At 58.2% G+C, this 18,219-nt stretch overlaps 1 protein-coding gene across 1 annotated transcript; it reads left to right on the forward strand.

Annotated features, from left to right (window-relative positions):
• The first annotated feature begins 347 nt into the window (after window positions 1-347).
• On the forward strand, window positions 348-16,974 carry UNC13D (unc-13 homolog D). The gene is made up of 32 exons (XM_059486099.1): window positions 348-404; window positions 2,840-2,872; window positions 3,576-3,683; window positions 4,586-4,645; window positions 5,272-5,338; window positions 5,416-5,593; window positions 5,722-5,766; window positions 6,128-6,196; window positions 6,365-6,434; window positions 7,048-7,152; window positions 7,427-7,519; window positions 8,116-8,219; window positions 8,403-8,520; window positions 9,344-9,468; window positions 9,725-9,815; window positions 10,088-10,144; window positions 10,231-10,328; window positions 10,566-10,617; window positions 10,901-11,031; window positions 11,280-11,400; window positions 11,961-12,101; window positions 12,262-12,360; window positions 12,727-12,933; window positions 13,105-13,173; window positions 13,475-13,554; window positions 13,773-13,878; window positions 13,954-14,025; window positions 14,146-14,229; window positions 14,457-14,577; window positions 15,143-15,266; window positions 15,973-16,178; window positions 16,261-16,974. The coding sequence occupies exons 1-32, from the start codon at window positions 348-350 to the stop codon at window positions 16,362-16,364; spliced, it is 3,195 nt and encodes a 1,064-aa protein (XP_059342082.1). The 3' UTR covers window positions 16,365-16,974.
• The last annotated feature ends 1,245 nt before the right edge of the window (window positions 16,975-18,219 follow it).

Genomic DNA, 18,219 nt, shown 5'->3' on the forward strand with positions numbered 1-18,219 from the left:
GCAGAGCCAGGAGATGATGGGGAGCAGGGTTGGGGTGCTGGGGAGCAGAGCTGGGGAGCAGGGTCGAGAAATGATGGGGAGCAGGGTTGGGGAGCAGGGTCGAGAAATGATGGGGAGCAAGGCCAGAAGGTTCTGGGGAGCAGAGCTGGGGTGCTGGGAGCAAGGCCAGGAGGTGCTGAGGATCAGGGCCAGGGGGGCGCCTGCGTCGCGGGGAGCTCAGCGAGGAGCCCCGAGCTCGTTTCCGCTCAGTTAAAATGGCCACGCTCTGATAAGGGCTGTGGTTTCCTCCCGTGAGCAGCGAGCTGCAGGCACAGCTGCAGCCCTGCCCCAAACTCAGCCTGCCCCAGATGGATCCTGCAGGCCAGAGCCCCCCGGGGACCCTCCCCGGGGAGGAGAGCCCCGAGGTAGGAGCTCAGGGGGTGATGGGGAGGTGTTTGGGGTGGATTGGAGCTCAGGGGATGATTGGGAGGTGTTTGGGGTGGATTGGAGCTCAGGGGATGATTGGGAGGTGTTTGGGGTGGATTGGAGCTCAGGGGGATCATGGGGAGGTGTTTGGGGTGGATTGGAGCTCAGGGGGTGATGGGGAGGTGTTTGGGGTGGATTGGAGCTCAGGGGGATCATGGGGAGGTGTTTGGGGTGGATTGGAGCTCAGGGGATGATTGGGAGGTGTTTGGGGTGGATTGGAGCTCAGGGGGTCACGGGGAGGTGTTTGGGGGTGATGGCAGCAGGCAGGTCAGGGTGGCTGTGCCCAGAGGGCCTTGGGGACAACGCTGGGTGCTGAGGCTGTTAAAGGGGAATGGGGGAAAAGAGAGGCAAAAGGAACAAGGCCTGGGTGTGAGGGTACCCACCCGGGTCAATGGGCACCCCAGGGGGAGTACGGGGTCAGCTGCAGCTCTGAGCCCCCACTGAGGGTCCCTGTGAGCCCCTCTGGGCTCTGTGCTGCCACAGCTGCCCCCACGCCCTGCTCCAGGCCATCCCAAAGTGCCCAACTCCCTCTGGGCCCCGTGTCTGTGTGTCTGTCCTGGTGAGATGGGAGCCAGAGCTCTGCCCGGTGCTGCTGGGAGCACGAGGGCACAATGCCCCATGCTGGGCTCCTGGGGCTGTCTGTCTGTCTGTCCTGGGGCTGGCTGTCTGTCTGTCCTGGGTCTGTCTGTCTGTCCTGGGGCTGTCTGTCTCTCCTGGGGCTGTCTGTCCTGGGTCTGTCTGTCTGTCCTGGGGCTGTCTGTCTCTCCTGGGGCTGTCCCCTCCCAGGGACTTGTCCCCCCTCCTGAGCACCCCCGTCCCTGCTGCCTCCCCTCTGCTGCAGCTGCTGGGCTGGGCTCATGCTGGGGGCTGCATCCAGACCTGGATTTTAGCAACACCCCTGGATTTGAGCTGGGCTCTTGGCACGAGGATCAGCAGCAGTAAACACGTCCTGGTGGCTCAGCTCAGCTTTAGCTTAGCCAGTCCCGTGTGCACATGGGAGCACAGGGATCCAGCTGCCACTGTGTCCAGGCAGAATGGAACAGCAGGAGCTGCCCCAAACCAGCAGGGATTCCTCCCCCTGCCCTCCTGGGCTACCCCACTGCTGGGTGAGGAACAGATGCTTGTGTCTTGCTGATAATAAATAACAGCAGCAGAGAAATAAAGTCCTTTTTCTGTCCCCTCTGTGCTTGTGAGCTTGCAATGGGGCAGCACTGACTGAGGGGATGCTGAAAGGTTTGGGATGGGGCCGTGCCCCCGTGCCCTGGCACAGGCAGGACAGTGCCAGCAGCAGCAGAAGGTGCATGGAACCAGGCTGGCACCTCCTGAGCGCAACAGGACCCTTTCACAGGGGGCTGCTGAGCCACCAGAGCCCCAGCAGCCAGCAGAGGGTACAAGGAGGGATGTGGAGGCAGTGGGAGAGAAGCAGCTCAAGGGTTAAACTCGCCAGGGCTGGAAGGGTTGAATTCAGTCCAGATGGCCGGGGGATTATGCCAGCCCTAGATTTGCCATAAGCAAATGTTAATGTTCAAGCTCAGGGTTGGTTTATTTTTTTCTGTTAGGGGTTTCTAAGGTCGCTTTGGGGCCTGGGCTGACCCACAGGTAGGATTTGCCCATCCGTCCATCCATCCATCCATCCATCCATCCATCCATCCATCCATCCATCCATCCATCCATCCCCTCCAGCCCTGCATGAGCCCTGCTGGGACCATGCTCTGCAAACCCCCTCAGCCCAGAAAAGCCCAAACTCATTTTAAAGACTTCTGTTGCATTTTTCGGTGTCACCCCCTTGTACTCCCAGAGGCTCCAGTGCCAGGGCCAGTAACAGATGGCACAGGGACACCAGTTCCCTTCCTCTGGCACTGTCACCGCTCAGATTTAATTCCTGTTTGGACAGTCAGAGTTGTCCTGGGGATCCTTCACGTGGGGGATGAGCAGTGCTCCCTTGCAGCTGTCAGAGATTTGGAGCAGTGCCCCAAATCCTGGTGGCTTTTGGCATCTCCTTGCCCAGCCTGGAGCTCCTCACCATGCTCTGTCCCTCAGCTGCTCTGCCCTCCAGCCTGGTGCTGCTGGAGTGAGTGGCTCTGGGGTGACAGGTGCCTGGTTGAGGGTCACCCCAAGCTGCTGTTGGCACCCTCACAGCCCCCTCCTCAATTAATGGGACTTGGGGGTGGAGCCCCCCGTGCTCCCCTGCTGGTGGGTGATGGGGGACATTGTCCCTCAGCCACGGGGTGTCACAGCATCCTTTGGGACATGCCACCCTCATGTGCTGTGGGTGATGCCACCCCACCCTGGCTGCCCTGCCCTGTCCGGCCACGACTTCCTCCTCAAACCATGCCCTTGATGGGAAACCTCTCTGCTCCTCTTCTCTCCCCAGATGGATCTGTCCCACCGCTTCTCCAAGGAGGAGGTACGAGTGTGGCCCCACCCTGGTGGCCCTTGGTGGCCCTGGAGGGGGTGGCAGTGCTGCAGGGGCTTGGGGACGTGGCCCAGCTCCCCAGGGACAGCAGGTGGAGGGCTGGAGGCAGGGGGTGGCAGGGCCTGGCATGGAGCTTGGGGAGGAAATCCTGCTGCTGCAGGGTTTTTATGGAAATCCTGCTGCTGCTGGGGATGCATGGAAATCCTGCTGTTGCTGGGGATGCACGGAAATCCTGCTGCTCCTGGGGTTTGCATGGAAATCCTGCTGCTCCTGGGGTTTTTATGGAAATCCTGCTGCTGCTGGGAATGCATGGAAATCCTGCTGCTCCTCGGGATGGATGGAAATCCTGCTGCTCCTGGGGTTTGCAGGGAAATTCTGCTAATCTTGGAGTTTGCATGGAAATCCTGCTGCTCCTGGGGATGCATGGAAATCCTGCTGCTCCTGGGGTTTTTATGGAAATCCTGCTGCTCCTGTGGTTTGCATGGAAATCCTGCTGCTCCTGGGGTTTGCATGGAAATCCTGCTGCTCCTGGGGTTTGCAGGGAAATCCTGCTGCTGGGGTTTGCATGGAAATCCTGCTGCTCCTGGGGTTTTTATGGAAATCCTGCTGCTCCTGTGGTTTGCATGGAAATCCTGCTGCTCCTGGGGGGTCCCTGCTGGCTGTCCCCACGGGAGGTGTCACACTGTCCCCACAGCTGGCCCTGCTCTACGAGGAGGTTCTCTACACCATCCGGCACCGCCTGGGCAAGCCTGAGCAGCAGCATGTGGGGGACTCCCAGGAGCTCTACTCCTACGTGCAGAAGGTGCAGCCCCTTCCTGACAGGCTCCCCAAAACCTGTCCCCTGCCCTGTCCATCCTCCCAGCTGCAGGAGGGAGCTTATGCCCCAGGCTCCCTCAGTGAGTGTTTCAAGGGATTTGATTTACACTGGTGGTTCACAGGAGATCACAGCATTCTCAGGAGGCTGAAAAACAAACTTCTACTTGCAAACTTGAGAATGTTAATGTGCAACCCTCAAACTTGAGAATATTAATGTACAACCCTCCCTTTTCATTTCTAATTCTTACAGAATTTAGGGCTTTTTCTTCCCCATTGTTTCTTTCATCTCTCAATGCCTAATTTTGTTTATCAACAAACCTGAAGTTTATTTGTAAAAGCAAATATCTTTTTCCATTCATCAATCAGTGGAATCCTTCCCACTGTTTCTTTTATCTCCCAGTGCTGGTTTTATCTACCAGCAGACCCAGGCTGGGCTTTGAATTAGGTTGGGCTTTCCATGTGCCAGGGGCTTGGGCTGGGCCAGGATGTGGAAGTGCCCCATCCCACCTTGCAGAACTTGCCCTGTCCCCCACCACACACCATTTCTCTCTGGTTGTTTGGAGCCAATAATCATGAGGGTCCCTCAGAGGGAGCTTTTAACAAGCACCATGAGAGATGTAGCAGCAGCATGCAGCTGGAGGGCTGGGAGCATCCTGTGGCTGGGAAATATTAGCCCTGGGGAGAAGTGTTTATCTTAGGCTGGGGATGGTGGGAAGAAGGCTCTCCCTCAAGAGCTTTCAGCTGGTCCCCAGCCTTCCTGCTGGACTCAGCCACTCTCCTCTCCCCTTGGGCTGCTGCTGGCTCCCAGGGAGCAGAGGGAAGCCCCTGGCTGCTGTCCAGCCCCTGTTAACAGGGCAGCATCCATCACCAGCCCCAATATCCACACAGGCTTTTGGCATGGACGCAGAGGAGCACGGAGTCATCATGCAGCAGGTCATGGAGCTGGAGGTACAGTGTCCCCAGGGTGCAGCTGGGGGGCTGCTGGGGGGCTGCAGTGCCCCTGAGCCCCTGAGGTGGGGATTTGGGGTGCCCTGGGGTTGTCACTGCTTGGGTGGGAGCTGATGGCAGGGTCCTGCTCCAGCCCCATCCTTCCATGCAGGGTTGATCCTTCCTCTCAGGGTTGGTGACCCCTGTCACAGCGCTTGCAAGGGTTGCAGGATGAAGAGAGAGGCGAGAATGTTGACCTCATGTTCAGAAGGCTTGATTTATTATTTTATGATATATATATTATGTCATAACTATACTAAAAAGAATAGAGAGAAAGTTCTCAGAAGCTAGCTAAGCTAAGAATAGAAAAGGAATCAATAACAAAGGTCTGTGTCTCAGCACAGAGTGAGACCCAGCTCTGCAGTGAGTGGTCAGTAAATCCAAACAGCCACAGGAGATCAATCACGGATCCACCTGTGGCATTCCACAGCAGCAGATAACCATTGTTTGCATTTTGTTGCTGAAACTTCTCAGCTTCAGCAGGAAAAATCCTAACGAAAGGATTTTAATGAAAAGATGTCTCCTGTCTCATGTCTGTCTGTAATGACAGACCCATCACATCAATGTCTGTTTATTTATTTTTCCAGAGCCCCATTTACTGCCTGAAAGCCACTGTGAAGGAAGCCAAGGGAATTTTGGGTAAAGATGTCAGTGGTAAGTGGAGGGGGTGTCCCGTGGGGAGAGGGGCAGCTGCTGCTCCCGAGGGAATCCCCAGAGCTCTGTCCCTGCAGGGCTCAGTGACCCATACTGCCTGCTGGGCATCGACACCAGGAGCCAGGAGCCAGCCCACCCCGACCACAAGAAGAGGATGAAGGCTGTGGTCAAAGACCTCATCCCTGAAGACCAAATCCATCGCACCCAAGTCATAAACCAGACCCTCAGCCCAGTGTGGAACGAGACCTTCATCCTGTAATCCACCCCTACCCCTTGGTTCTGCTCTCTGTGGGGGTGCAGGGCATGGCCAGGGCTCTTGGCTGGGGATGGGGGCTCACCATTCCTGTGTTACTGCAATAACAGCATCCCCTGGTGCCTTGCAGGGAGTTTAAAGATGTGGAGACAGCCAGCTTCCACCTGGACATGTGGTGAGTGACAGCATCCCCGTGAGCCCCGGACCTGTCCGAGGGGTGCTGCCTCCTGGCATTCAATCTAGAGCTTTTTTAAAGGCCCCAAAGCCAGCTGAGAACCCCTTTCCCATCACTCTGCGTGGAGCAATGCTCAGTGCAGGATGTGACCTGTGCCAGCAGGGAAAGCCAGGCTGGCTGTGCCCAGGCAGGGCTGCTCCTAAACCCTGCTTTAATTTATGGAGACCCACGTGCTCGCAGATTTGGGCTGGGGTTGGGGGTGGCCTCAACGCTGACACCTCCCTGCTGACACCTCCCTGCTCCTGTGCTTTCCCTCTCCACCGTCACTGCAATTCCCTGCTCTGTTTTTCCATCCTCGCAGGGACTCGGACGTGGTGGAGTCGATGCGGCACAAGCTGGGGGAGCTCACGGACCTGCACGGCCTCAAGAGGTTGGTGCTGGTGTGGCCCCAGGGCTGCTGAGGAGAGAGGGGTAGGAAATGCTGATTTGCCTGCTGGGTTTTAAAAATCGCCCTTGGAAGGAGGGAGAGGGGCAGCAGGTCTGTGTCACCACGGCTGCAGGCACCTTCCCACCCCCTCGGGCTCTTTGTGCCTTCCAGGATCTTTAAAGATGCTCGCAAAGACAAAGGGCAGGACGATTTCCTGGGGAACGTGGTCGTTCGCCTGAAGGTGAGCCCTGCCTGCCTCCCCTCCTCCGAGGGACTGCCCAGGACTTTCCCCGGTGAAACCTCCCGGGGTCCGGGCAGGATCCACACAGGACCCAGGCAGGATCCACACAGGACCCGGGCAGGATCCACACAGGATCCACACAGGATCCACACGGGATCCACACAGGATCCACGCAGGACCCAGACAGGATCCACACAGGATCCACACAGGATCCAGGCAGGACCCAGACAGGATCCACACAGGATCCACACAGGATCCACACGGGATCCACACAGGATCCAGGCAGGACCCAGACAGGATCCACACAGGATCCACACAGGACCCAGGCAGGATCCACACAGGACCCAGGCAGGATCCACACAGGACTCAGGCAGGATCCCAGCCCTGTGGCAGCACCCTGTGGCACATCCAGGATCCCTGTCAGAGCCACAGGCTCTCCCTGGGCCGCAGTCATTCCAACACCCTCAGTCACTGCACATGCTGTGTTTTAAATCCAATGCTGAATCTTCCTGCCCCACGAACGCAGTGGGATGAAGATCCCCTGGTCTCTGAACGAGATCCTTCTCCTGGGAAGGCTGCCCAGGGCTTCCCCCTTGTCCCTCTGTGCCTGCAGGACCTGCACTGCTGGAATGACCAGTGGTACCAGCTGGAGCCACGGACAGAGACCTATCCCGAGCGGGGACACTGTCACCTGCAGTTCCTGCTGACACACAAGAAGGTGGGATGGGATGTGGAAAGGTCCTTTCCATTGCCTTGGCAGGATGGGACAGCTGCCCGTCCCCTGGGGCTTGTTTGGGGGCCACAGGTGCCAGCACAGGGTGTGCAGGTGCTGGACCCTGCCCTGAGCTCAGTGCCAGCACCAGGACCCTGCTCCTGGTGCACCCTGAGCCCTTGGCTCTCCAGCCCTGCCTTTTGGGCCCTGTGTCCCCGCTGTGGCAGTGTCCCTGTGTGTCCAGGCAGGTGATGGTTCTCTGTGTCTTGTCTCTTTGCAGAGGGCCACCACGAGCAGCCGGACGCAGCCGAGCTACACCGTGCACCGCCACCTCCTGCAGCAGCTGGTGTCCCACGAGATCCTGCAGCACCAGGTACCACCAGGGCTGCCACCAGCAGCAGAAGCAGCTGGGCTGGGGAGGCCTTCCTTTGCAGCCCACACCCCAACTCGCTGTGTGATGGGAATGAGGGTCAGGAGGATGCCTGGCACATTTCTGGGGCTCCCACTCCTGCAAATGATGGTGTTCACAGGGGTTCTTGGATGAGGGAAGAGATGAGGATCTGACTCCATGTTTCAGAAGGCTTGGTTTATTATTTTATGATATATATTATATTAAAACTGTACTAAAAGAATAGAAGAAAGGATTTCATCAGAAGGCTGGCTAAAAATAGAAAAAGAAGAATGATAACAAAAGCTTTGGTCTTGGACAGCGAGTCTGAGCCAGCTGACTGTGATTGGCCATTAATTAGAAACAACCACATGAGACCAATCACAGATGCACCTGTTGCATTCCACAGCAGCAGATAATCAATGTTTACATTTTGTTCCTGAGGCCTCTCAGCTTCTAAGGAGGAAAAATCCTAAGGAAAGGATTTTTCATAAAATATGTCTGTGACACCCCCCATGGTGCCTGTCCTCCTCGTCCTGCCTTGCTCCAGGACACATTCCTCCCCCTTTCCCTCCTGGCAGGCTGGCAGCACCTCCTGGGATGGGGAGCTGAGCAGCCACGCCAGCACCGTGCTGTACCTGCATGCCACACAGAAGGACCTCTCTGACTTCCACCAGGACATGGCGTGAGTACCCCACACCCAGGGCAGCACCTGGGGCCTTGCTGGGACCCTCTCCCCGCAGCTGCTCTGTCCCCTGAGCTCAGGTGTTGCTCCCTGGGTGCCCCCTGTGCCCCCAGCTGTGACTGTGGCTGGCTCCTGGGTGTCCCCCAGCCCTGAGAGCTCAGCCCAGCCCTCCCTCCTCCCCAGGCAGTGGCTGGCCTACAGCAAACTCTACCAGAGCCTGGAGTTCAACAGCAGCTGCCTGCTCCACCAGATCACCAGCATCGAGTACCGCTGGGTGCAGGAGCGCCTGAGGCCAGAGCAGGTGAGGGCAGGGATCAGGGAGATCAGGCACCCAGCCCTGAGCCTCCCCTGCCAGGAACCCCTAAAAGCACCCCAAGCACTCAGCCCTGAGCCTCTCCTGCCAGGAACCCCTAAAACTGCCCCAGTACCCAGCCCTGAGCCTCTCCTGCCAGGAACCCCTAAAGGCACCCCAGGCACCCAACCCTGAGCCTCTCCTCTCAGGAACCCCTAAAACTGCCACAGGCACCCAGCCCTGAGCCTCTCCTCTCAGGAACCCCTAAAAGCATCCCAGGCACCCAACCCTGAGCCTCTCCTCTCAGGAACCCCTAAAACTGCCACAGGCACCCAGCCCTGAGCCTCTCCTCTCAGGAACCCCTAAAAGCATCCCAGGACCCAACCCTGAGCCTCCCCTCCCAGAGTCCCTGGGGCAGGAAGCTGTGGGGTACAGGGGTGCCAGGCTGTCTGGAGGGCATTTCCCAGTGGTTTGTTCCCCCTCTCTGTGGAGAGCCCCTTACCCTTTGCACTGACATCCCCCTCCCCCATCCCTGCCATCAGGTCAATCACAACAAAACTTAAATATGACCCAATTTCTGCTGCTCCCAGCCTGTTTTCCCAGAGCATCCCTGCACCCTGCTGAGACACCGCATTTTCCATGCATAGCAATGAGGTTTAAGCACAAAGCTCAGTTCAGTCCCTCCAGGGAGAAGCTACCAGAGACATCAGGGATTTGTTTCCCATCCCTGGAGGAGGCTGGGAAGGAATGGGAGCAGCAGCTCCCTCCTCTGTGCTCCTGCCAGCACCTGCCTGTGACTGAGGAGGACCGTGCATGTTTCCTTTCTTTCCAGAAGGCAGAGCTGGCCGAGTCCTTCCAGTCCCTGCTGACCTACGGGGTCTCCCTCATCCGTAGGTTCCGCATCATTTTCCCCCTCTCTGTCCCGAGGTCCACGGAGAGGCTCCAGTCCCTGCTGCGGTGAGTCTGTCACTGCTGCCAGCTGCACCTGGGGTCCTGTGGCTCAGGACAAACCCCTGAGCTTGGCAAAACTCAGTGTGAGCCCTTTCTCCCCTGTGTGGGCTGCTGTGACACTTGTCCTGTGCCTTCCCTCGTCCTGGGCTCCCTGTGGGGACGTTGCTGGGAGGGGAAGGCACTTTGGGCAGGGTCTGTGAGGGGAGAGGTGCTTGTTTCTGATGGCAGGGGCTGGGTTTCACTCCAGGCTCTCACTTTGCAGGGTCCTTGTCCAGATGTGCAAAACCAAAGCTTTCCATGAGCTGTGTACACCCAGCCCTGACCTGCCCCAGATGGTCTCCACAGCTCTGAAGGTACTGGGGTCTCACCCACCCCAACCCCTGCAGGGTGGGACCCTGTGGGTCTCCCTTTCCTTCCACCCCCTGCCCAATGCCCACACCTCAGCAAATCCACATGGATCACCATGGCATGGAAAATACCTGCCCCTTCAACCTGGTGGCCCCAGCCTGTGGTTCCCACAACAGGTTCTCCCCTCACCCAGGGGACAGGGAGAGTGAAGGGGGTGACAGAGCTGGCTTTGCTCCTCCTGCTTCCCTGCCATCCCACCAGGACTCCTCTCTTGCAGTCAGGCACCACGGAGTGGTTCCACATGCAGAAGCAGCACCTCAAGCCCATGGTGAAGGTCTGTTCCCATCTCTGTCCCTCCAACATAATTAAGTCACCTCAGAATGTCTGAGCATCCAAAACAAGCTTTTCTTCCCTTTGCAGAGCATAGAGGAGAATAGCAAAGCCTTGTCTATGCTCCTCCTGGAGGCGATAGAAGATCTCAAGCAGTGCCAAAAGATCTGGAATAAATTGTTCAGCACGTAGGTTTCAGTGCTTGATCTCACCCCCACCCACCTTCCCTGGGATCAAGAGTGGCAGGGCCCTTTGGTGCCTCATTCCTTGGCCCTTGGGCTCCCCAGGTGGGGTCTTTGGTCCCACCTCTGCCCCTTAGGGCTGTGCTGGCCTCACCCAGGACATGGCCTTCCAGAGTTTGCTGGCCTGGCAGAGTTTGCTGGCCTGGGGCTGGCAGGCTCCTGAATCCACTTTCTCTCTTGCAGCAACCTGAAGTTGAATATCTTCTCCATTGCCTACCTGGAGCTGGAGAGCCTGGTGAGCAAGCCTGAGCTGCTCTGCCCTCAGGAGACTAAAGTCTAAAGCCAGGCTGAGGTTTTTGGCCACCTTTCAGGTGGCAACTCCTTGTTGCAAGCTTGGAAGGGGAGCAAGGGAAACTCCCCCTGTGTGCCCATAGAGTGACTATGGGGACTGTTTGACCCAACAAATCTCCTGAAATGCCACCCAAAGGGAAGAGGAGTGCCCTGAGCTGACCCTCACTCCAGAAGGAGCCTTTCTGGCCGGGCCTCACAGTGTCCCCCCTGGCCTTGCTCCCATCCAGGTGGCAGAGCATGTCCAGGAGCAGCTGCACAAGGTGGACAGCAGCATGTCCAGACCCACGGCCGAGAGCCTCTTTGATCTCTACAGGAAACTGCAGGAGCTCTATCAGATGAAGGACTCCCTCCCAAGCAGGTATCCAACCTCAGAGGGGAGAGGTGCCCAAGGGAGGATCCAGCAGTCAGCTGAGAGGATCTCCAGATCCTTCATCACTAACTGCACAGCAGGCAGAGCAGGCTGTTTGTGCCTGGTGTCAATGGGAGCATCACCAGAGGGTTTGGGGCTGATCCCTGGCTGGGGTTGGTGTGAGAGCAGGAGGGGTGACAGTCCTGTGCCACTGCTGTGTGGTTGGAGAACCTCCACAGGGATGCCTTCCTCCACAGGGATGGACCTCTGGCTCTGAGCAACTTCCACCAGTGGTTTGAGGAAGCGTTGCCCCTGTGGCTGCAGAAGGCCTACACCACCACGCTGGAGAGGGCCCAGAGAGCCATCCAGATGGACCAGGTAATGTGGGGAGGAGAAATCTCCCTCCTCCCTTTGGGACACTGCAGCTGCCCTCCATGCCCTGCTGCTGGGCCTGGCTCACAGCACTGCCACCACCACAGGTGCCTCTGGCAGCCCAGGAGCAGCCTGCTTCCTCTGCCAAATAACAAAGTACGTGGTCCCCTGGGCCAGCTGATCCCACCCAGCCTGGCCCCACACCATGTCCCTGTGTCCCTTCCCTCATTGCTCCCTGGCAGCCCCTTGGACCCTTGGATCTGCATTTGGACCCTGCTGTGAGAATCCCCTTTGCTTCCAGCCTCTCTGGAGAGGGGAGGGAAGGCAGCCATGGCTGCTCTTAGTGGGGCCCAGCAGCACTGGGGGGGTGTATGGAAGGAAGCAGGGTGCTGTTTGTGCTGCTCCATCCATCCTCATCTCCTCCACTCTCCAAAGTGGTTGTGGGATGATACATTGGGGTATAAGGAGCTGATGATGGGCCAGAGAGCCTTAAAGTGAAGGAGCAGCTCTGCTCTCTGGGCTGGCATCTCCCTTTTCAAGCTGTGTTTGCCTTCTCTGCCCCTCAGCTGAAGCCTTACGGGTACCACAAGCACAGCACATCCACTGTTGACCTGTCCACCTGCTACGCCCAGATTGTGACAACCTGGCAGCAGCTCAACTGGCCAGACCCTGAGAAAGCCTTCATGATCATGGTCAACCTCCTGGAGGTTTGTGCAGCTGGCCACCAGCACCTGGAGTTTCCTCCTCCTGCTCTTGGGGATGTGTCTCCTTGAAGGAGCCAGTACCCCCAGTGATGGGACTCCCTGAGCCCACAGCGATCCTCCTGTTGCCTGTTTCACTCCTGCTGGTTTCCTCTCTGCCCTGCAGGACATGTGCAAGATCTCCCTGATGTACTGCAAGCTCATCAAGGAGAGGGCTGAGGCTCTGTCCCTGAGTGAGCAGAACGAGGGCGAGGCGGCCAACAAGGTTGGTATTGGAACCTGTCCTGGTTGCTCCAGGAAGGGCAGGATTTGGCCCTGGTGTCTGGACAAAGAGGGAGCTAAACTGCTGAGAACCCAGCTGACATCCCCAGTTTGGGTTCCACAGTTGGCCATCAAAAGCCATAATCCTGGAAAATCAGGAAGGAAATGATGTGAGCAGGATGGGGATGGGGACAGAGGTGAGGATGAAAATGAGAATGGAGATGGTGATGGAGATGAGACTAGGGATGAGGATGGAGATGGGAATGGGGATGTGGGATGGGAATGGGAAAAATGATGGACATTGCCTCGGGGATGGGGATGTGGCATGCTCCAGGGGGTGTGGACCCTGAAGCAGACCCACCTCCCCCAGCTCTGCATCGTGGTGAACAACATTGAGCAGCTGCGGCTGCAGATGCTGAAGCTGCCATCCCAGCTGGCCTGGGCCCAGCTGGAGCAGCGCACCAGGGGCATCATCGAGCCCCAGCAGATCCAGAACGCTCTGCACAACCAGCTCGACAGCACCGTGGCCTGCCTGGACCACGAGGTCCGGGACGTGGTGCAAGCCCTGGCTACCAAGGTGACCACCTGCCACTGATGCCCCCTTGGCCCTCACCTGGCCCAGAGCAGTTTCACCCAAGGTGTCCTGAAGCCCATAATGCTCCTGGGATGGAGACAAGGTGGAGCTGGGCATGGGGAGGCTGCTGCAGAGGACAAAGTCCAAGTCTCTTCCTGCGTTTCTCCTTGGCAGCTGGAAAAGGGCATTGCCAGACACATCCAGGAGCTCTCATCTTCCAGTGACACCCAGAAGCCTGAGCATGTAAGTATCTGGTCCAGCCCCTCCTGGACCATCATTTTGGGCAGCCATGGATAGCCTTTGCTTGCTTGCTTGGTGGGTGCCTCTCTCTGTCCATCCCTGCTCCCTGTGCCTGGGGCACAGGACACACCAGTGATAGGACCCAGAGCTCCACAGCCTTTACTTGATGCCCATGTCAGCGGCAGGACCACACCAGGCACAGCTTGCCTGTGTGGGAAGGAGCCTCTCTGGGATCCTCCCTGGCCTGCTGTGCCCTGCTGGATACCCCTCCTACCCTCCCCAATGCCCTCTCCTCTCTCTGCAGTCCATCATCCCACTCATGAAGTTCCTGGAGTCAGAGCTGCAGTACCTCAATGAGCATCTGGTCCAGGAGAACTTCAAAAGGTGACCAGGGCACTTGGGATGCGCTGTGGCAGAGGCCACCAGAGTCACCATCCCTTGGGGAGGAGCATCTCCTCAGCTCCATGGGGCTGGAGGCCATCCCACTTCAGGGCTGGCAGGATGAGGCACTTCCTTCTGGGGCTTGGCAGAGCCCTTCAGCTGAAGGCCATCCCTGCAGCCCAGCCCCTGGATCCTGCTCACAGCCTCCCTCTCCCCTGCAGCCTCCTCACTCTCCTGTGGCACCACACCCTGTCCGTGCTCTCAGCAGCTCGGGGGCCGCAGGTGCCCTCGGTCCAGCACTGCCAGAGGCTGTTCTGTGCCCTGAAGGTACCAAGGGGAGGCGGGGGGGGCCCTGCCAAGGACAGGGCTTTGGTTGGTGGCTGACAGCATCCTTGTCCCCAGAGCCTGGAGCGGTGCTTCCACGCCGAGGGCTGCGGGCTGCCGCTGGAGACCCTCCACAGTGCAGCCTTCAGGGTATGGAGATGGGGATGGGTGTCCTGTGGGTTCCTGTGGGAGGAAGGGATGCCAGGGGGGACATCCCCAGGCTGTGGACCTGTCCATGTGCTTGACCATCACCTCTGCCCCTCCCCACAGACGCTGGAGGCTCACCTGGCTCTCTGCTCCACCAACAGCCGCAAGCTCATCCAGAAATACTTCAGCAACAGGATCCAGCAGCAGGTAGGACTCCAGATGCTGCTCCCAGCCCCTTCCCATGTCCTACCCTTGCTCACAGGCCCTGCCTGTGGAAATGTGGAATTTCCCCACCACCCTCCCAGTCCTGGGGCTGTTTTGCGTTGAGCAGGAGAGGGCTCAATGCATCCCAGAGGATTCCCCAAAATTCCTGTGCATCCCCTCCATGACGGGGATGAAGGACAGCATCCTTATCCTTGTGCCCAACTGCCCAGCTGGACACGAGCTCAGAGAAGTACGGGGCCGTGACCATCAAAGCTCTGTACCGGCCTTCGGAGCAGAAACTCCACGTGGAAGTGCTCAACGCCACCAACCTCATCCCGCTGGACTCCAATGGTGGGTGTGGGCGGGCAGGGCAGCCCCAGGGTCCCCTGTCCTTGGTCCCTGGTATGCTCCAGTCAGGAGAGATGCTGGCAATGCTTGGACTCTGTCTTTTTTTGCTTTTTTATCTAAAGAGGTGGATTTGGGGGAAAAGGGGGGTTATAGCGCTGGTTCTGGTTGGTTCAGTGGGATGTGGCAGGCAGGACCATGCAGGACACAGTGCCCACGTCTCACTGCTTGTGGCACGAGCCAGCAGCCAGGGCAGGCAGCTTTTCTTCATCATGCAAAGCAGTCGCAGATAAAAAAATACTCCGGGGTGAGCAGCGACCTTCTCCGGGTCCGGCTGCCGTTCGGGGAGCTCTCCAGGAGAGGTCACTGCTCCTGCAGCCAGCCCGGCCGGTCGCTGTGCGGGCAGGCTCGGGGATGCTCCCGCCCCCTCCAGGAGCCCGGGCTGGGCTGGGGATCGGGGTGAGGCTGCCCTGAGGCCCCCGCACCCCTCCCAGTGTGTCCAAGGCCCCCGGCTGGGTTCATGTCGGGGCAGAGGGGCCAGGGGAGGGGGCTGATGTCTGCACCCCACCAGGCTCCAGCGACCCCTTCGTGCAGCTCACCCTGGAGCCCCGGCACGAGTTCCCCGAGGTGGTGGCTCGGACCACCCAGTGCAAGAGGAACGAGCTGCACCCGCTCTTCGACGAGGCCTTCGACTTGTACGTAGGGGCTGACACCCACGGGGCCCCCGTCCCCACAGCCCCTCAGGAGAAGTAGCCCCCCTCAGGTTCCCCTCAGGGAGCCTCTGCCATGGGGCTGCTGCTCCAGGAGCTGCCGTGTGCAGGGGGGTCCCCACACACTGGGGAGTGTGTGGGGCTGTGCTGGGGCCCTGAGGGGTTTGGGTCAGTGCGGGGCTGTGCTGGGCTTTGAGGGGTTTGGGTCAGTGCGGGGCTGTGCTGGGCTTTGAGGGGTTTGGGTCAGTGCGGGGCTGTGCTGGGGCCCTGAGGGGTTTGGGTCAGTGCAGGGTGTGCTGGGGCCCTGGGCTCTGAGGGGTTTGTGTCAGTGCTGGGGCCCTGGGCTCTGAGGGGTTTGGGTCAGTGCTGGGCCCTGGGCTCAGAGGGTTTTGTATCACTGCGGGGCTGTGCTGGGGCCCTGAGGGGTTTGGGTCAGTGTGGGGCTGTGCTGGGGCCCTGAGGGGTTTGGGTCAGTGCGGGGCTGTGCTGGGGCCCTGGGCTCAGAGGGGTTTGGTCACTGTGGGGCTGTGGCTGCCCGTGGAGCACAGAAGGGCCTGAGGGAATGGGATGGGATGGGATGGGATGGGATGGGATGGGATGGGATGGGATGGGATGGGATGGGATGGGATGGGATGGGATGGGATGGGATGGGGTGTGATGTGATGATCCTCTGCCTCCCACGGCCCTGCAGCTTGATCCCCCCCGAGAAGTGCCGGCAGGAAGGGGCCTGTCTGCTGCTGACCGTGTTTGACTACGACGTGCTGGGCTCCAATGACCTGGAGGGTGAAGCCTTCTTCCCCCTGTGCCGCCTGCCCGGCCTCGACACCGAGGAGGACGAGGCTGACATGGGACAGGTGCCCCAGACCCGGCTGCCCCTCACGCACCCCAAGCCCTCGGGTACGTGGTGCCACAGCCCCTGCAGAGCGGGGAGGGGGCTGTGGGGAGCGTCTCCCACCATCACCGCCCTCTCCTCTGGCAGATGAGATCCTGCAGCTGCTGGAGTCCAGGAAAAGGGACAAAGAAGCTCAAGCCTTCGTCAAGCTCCGCAAGCAACGAGCCAAGCAGTCCAAGGAGACAGAGTGAGGGAGGGGCAGGAAGATGGCCCTGAAAGGGGAACTTTGGTGGTGTTGGAGCCAGAAGCATCTGAAGGGAGTGTGGGGACAGAGGAGTCCCTGTGCCTGCCCAGTGCAGCTCCCAGCACCCAGCTCACCCCAACCTTGGGCTGCAATGCTCCATGAGCCAGGGAGGGTGGGCAGGTGCATTGGAGGGGATTTCTTTGCCTGCCTGCCTGGACTAGTAACACTACACGAGGGATGTGGAAGTGTGGCTGTCCCTGTCCGTCCCTCTGGAGTTTGTCACTGCCAGTGCTGCACCTCCTGGCCATGTCCCCAACCATCCTGTCTGCAGCGTGACTGATTCAGGGGACAGCCATGGCCAAACCTGCCTTCAGTTTTGGTTTTTCTTTAAATTTTTAATTTCTTTTTTCCCCTCGTTTTCTTGTGGATAAGCCTCTTATTTTAAATGAGAAGCCACAAAGCTGGTGCGTGGGCTGTGTGCTTTGGGGCTGCAGCCCTGTGCTGGCAGCAGCAGCACAGTGGGGTGGGACAAGGCATTTGAGGTCTGGTGGGAGCTGCTGAATTTATCCTTTTTTAAAATGTGTATGGCTCTTGTGTCTCTTTGTTTTTTTTTTAATTTTACCACCAATTTCACTGACCTCCCGGAAGCCTGGGATCTTGCTGGCAATAAAGAGCATCTCAGCCCTGGCAGCCAAACCAGGAGGCATTTTGGGCAGCTGACAGCCCAGGCATGGGGTGCAGGTCCCTGGCATCACTCCCAGCCTGTGCCAGGGACCTGAGTCCCTCTGCAAGTGGTGGGAAACTCTGCAGGGTGCATCCATGTGGGGTGACCCAGTATGATACTAAAAATGCCAGACGAGGCAGGTGGTTTTAACAATTTGTTGGGTTTTTTGGAGCTTTTTTTCTCTGCAATTATTACTAATTATACACCTGGAGCTCCCTCTACCCCCACCCTGCATGGAGGTGGCCGTGTTTGAGCTGCAGCAGGTCCCTGGGAGCTGCCAGGCACAGGGAATTAAAAGCATCCCCCTCCCCTGCCGGGTGCCTGAGCACCAGCTGCTCCCTGGTGGGCAGAGCAGCCTCTGGGTCAGCTCAGGTCAAATCCTGGATGTGGGGGTGGGAAAAGGAAAAAGCTCCTTTGGTATCTGTGTGACAGAGCCCACAGCAGGAGGGATTAAGGCACTGCGGGCTCTCAAGGAAGCCATTTGCTGGCTTAGGTTTTAGTGCAGAGAAATAAAATTCCAGAGCTGGGTCTGGGATTGTGGGGATGCTGTCTGGGGTGTCATTCAGCTGGGTCCAGCACCCTGTGGCTCATCTGGGGCTGGCACCTACTGGCAGCCACCTCGTGCTTTATTATGAGGTTTATTCCACGAGGCTGGAGGTTTGAATATGGTCTGAACTAATTTGTGGCTATTTTTTAAGAAATCACTGTGTCCCACCTTGCCCTGGGCTGCCAGCAGCCAGGTGTGTCCCAGGGAGCAGGTGGCACAGGCTAACCTCTCTTCTGAGGTTGTTTGCACAACAAGCTATTAACTATTATTCAAGGTGTTTTAGCTGAATTTTTGCTCAGCTACAGGCAGTGGTGTGGGTCTTCTCCCACCCCAAAAGAAATCCCATCTTTTAGAGAAAGACTAATAAACCTTAATCAGTCAGAGCACAACTAACCCCATGGAGCAGGAGAACAGCCCAAACATTAAAAAATAAAGCTTGAAGCACACAAAACCAGCTCCTAGCAAATGCAAGCATGACAAAGAGGAAGAAGTCTCCATCATCATCCTCCTAATCCTGGTCAAGAACCTCACACGGGCAGATGGCCAGAACACCAGAGGGAAGGGGCTGGCACTTAGATCTACTGATTTTAT

Source organism: Ammospiza nelsoni, chromosome 19, assembly GCF_027579445.1.
Source record: "Ammospiza nelsoni isolate bAmmNel1 chromosome 19, bAmmNel1.pri, whole genome shotgun sequence".
Classification (NCBI taxonomy): Eukaryota; Metazoa; Chordata; class Aves; order Passeriformes; family Passerellidae; genus Ammospiza; species Ammospiza nelsoni.

Bases quoted from the DNA above. Each gene is read 5' to 3' on its own strand.
- UNC13D (XM_059486099.1), top strand. From the start codon at position 348: ATGGATCCTGCAGGCCAGAGCCCCCCGGGGACCCTCCCCGGGGAGGAG. The intron at 13,555-13,772 runs GTGACCAGGGCA...TCTCCCCTGCAG, and splicing joins GTCCAGGAGAACTTCAAAAG to CCTCCTCACTCTCCTGTGGC. The intron at 14,026-14,145 runs GTATGGAGATGG...CCCTCCCCACAG, and splicing joins TCCACAGTGCAGCCTTCAGG to ACGCTGGAGGCTCACCTGGC.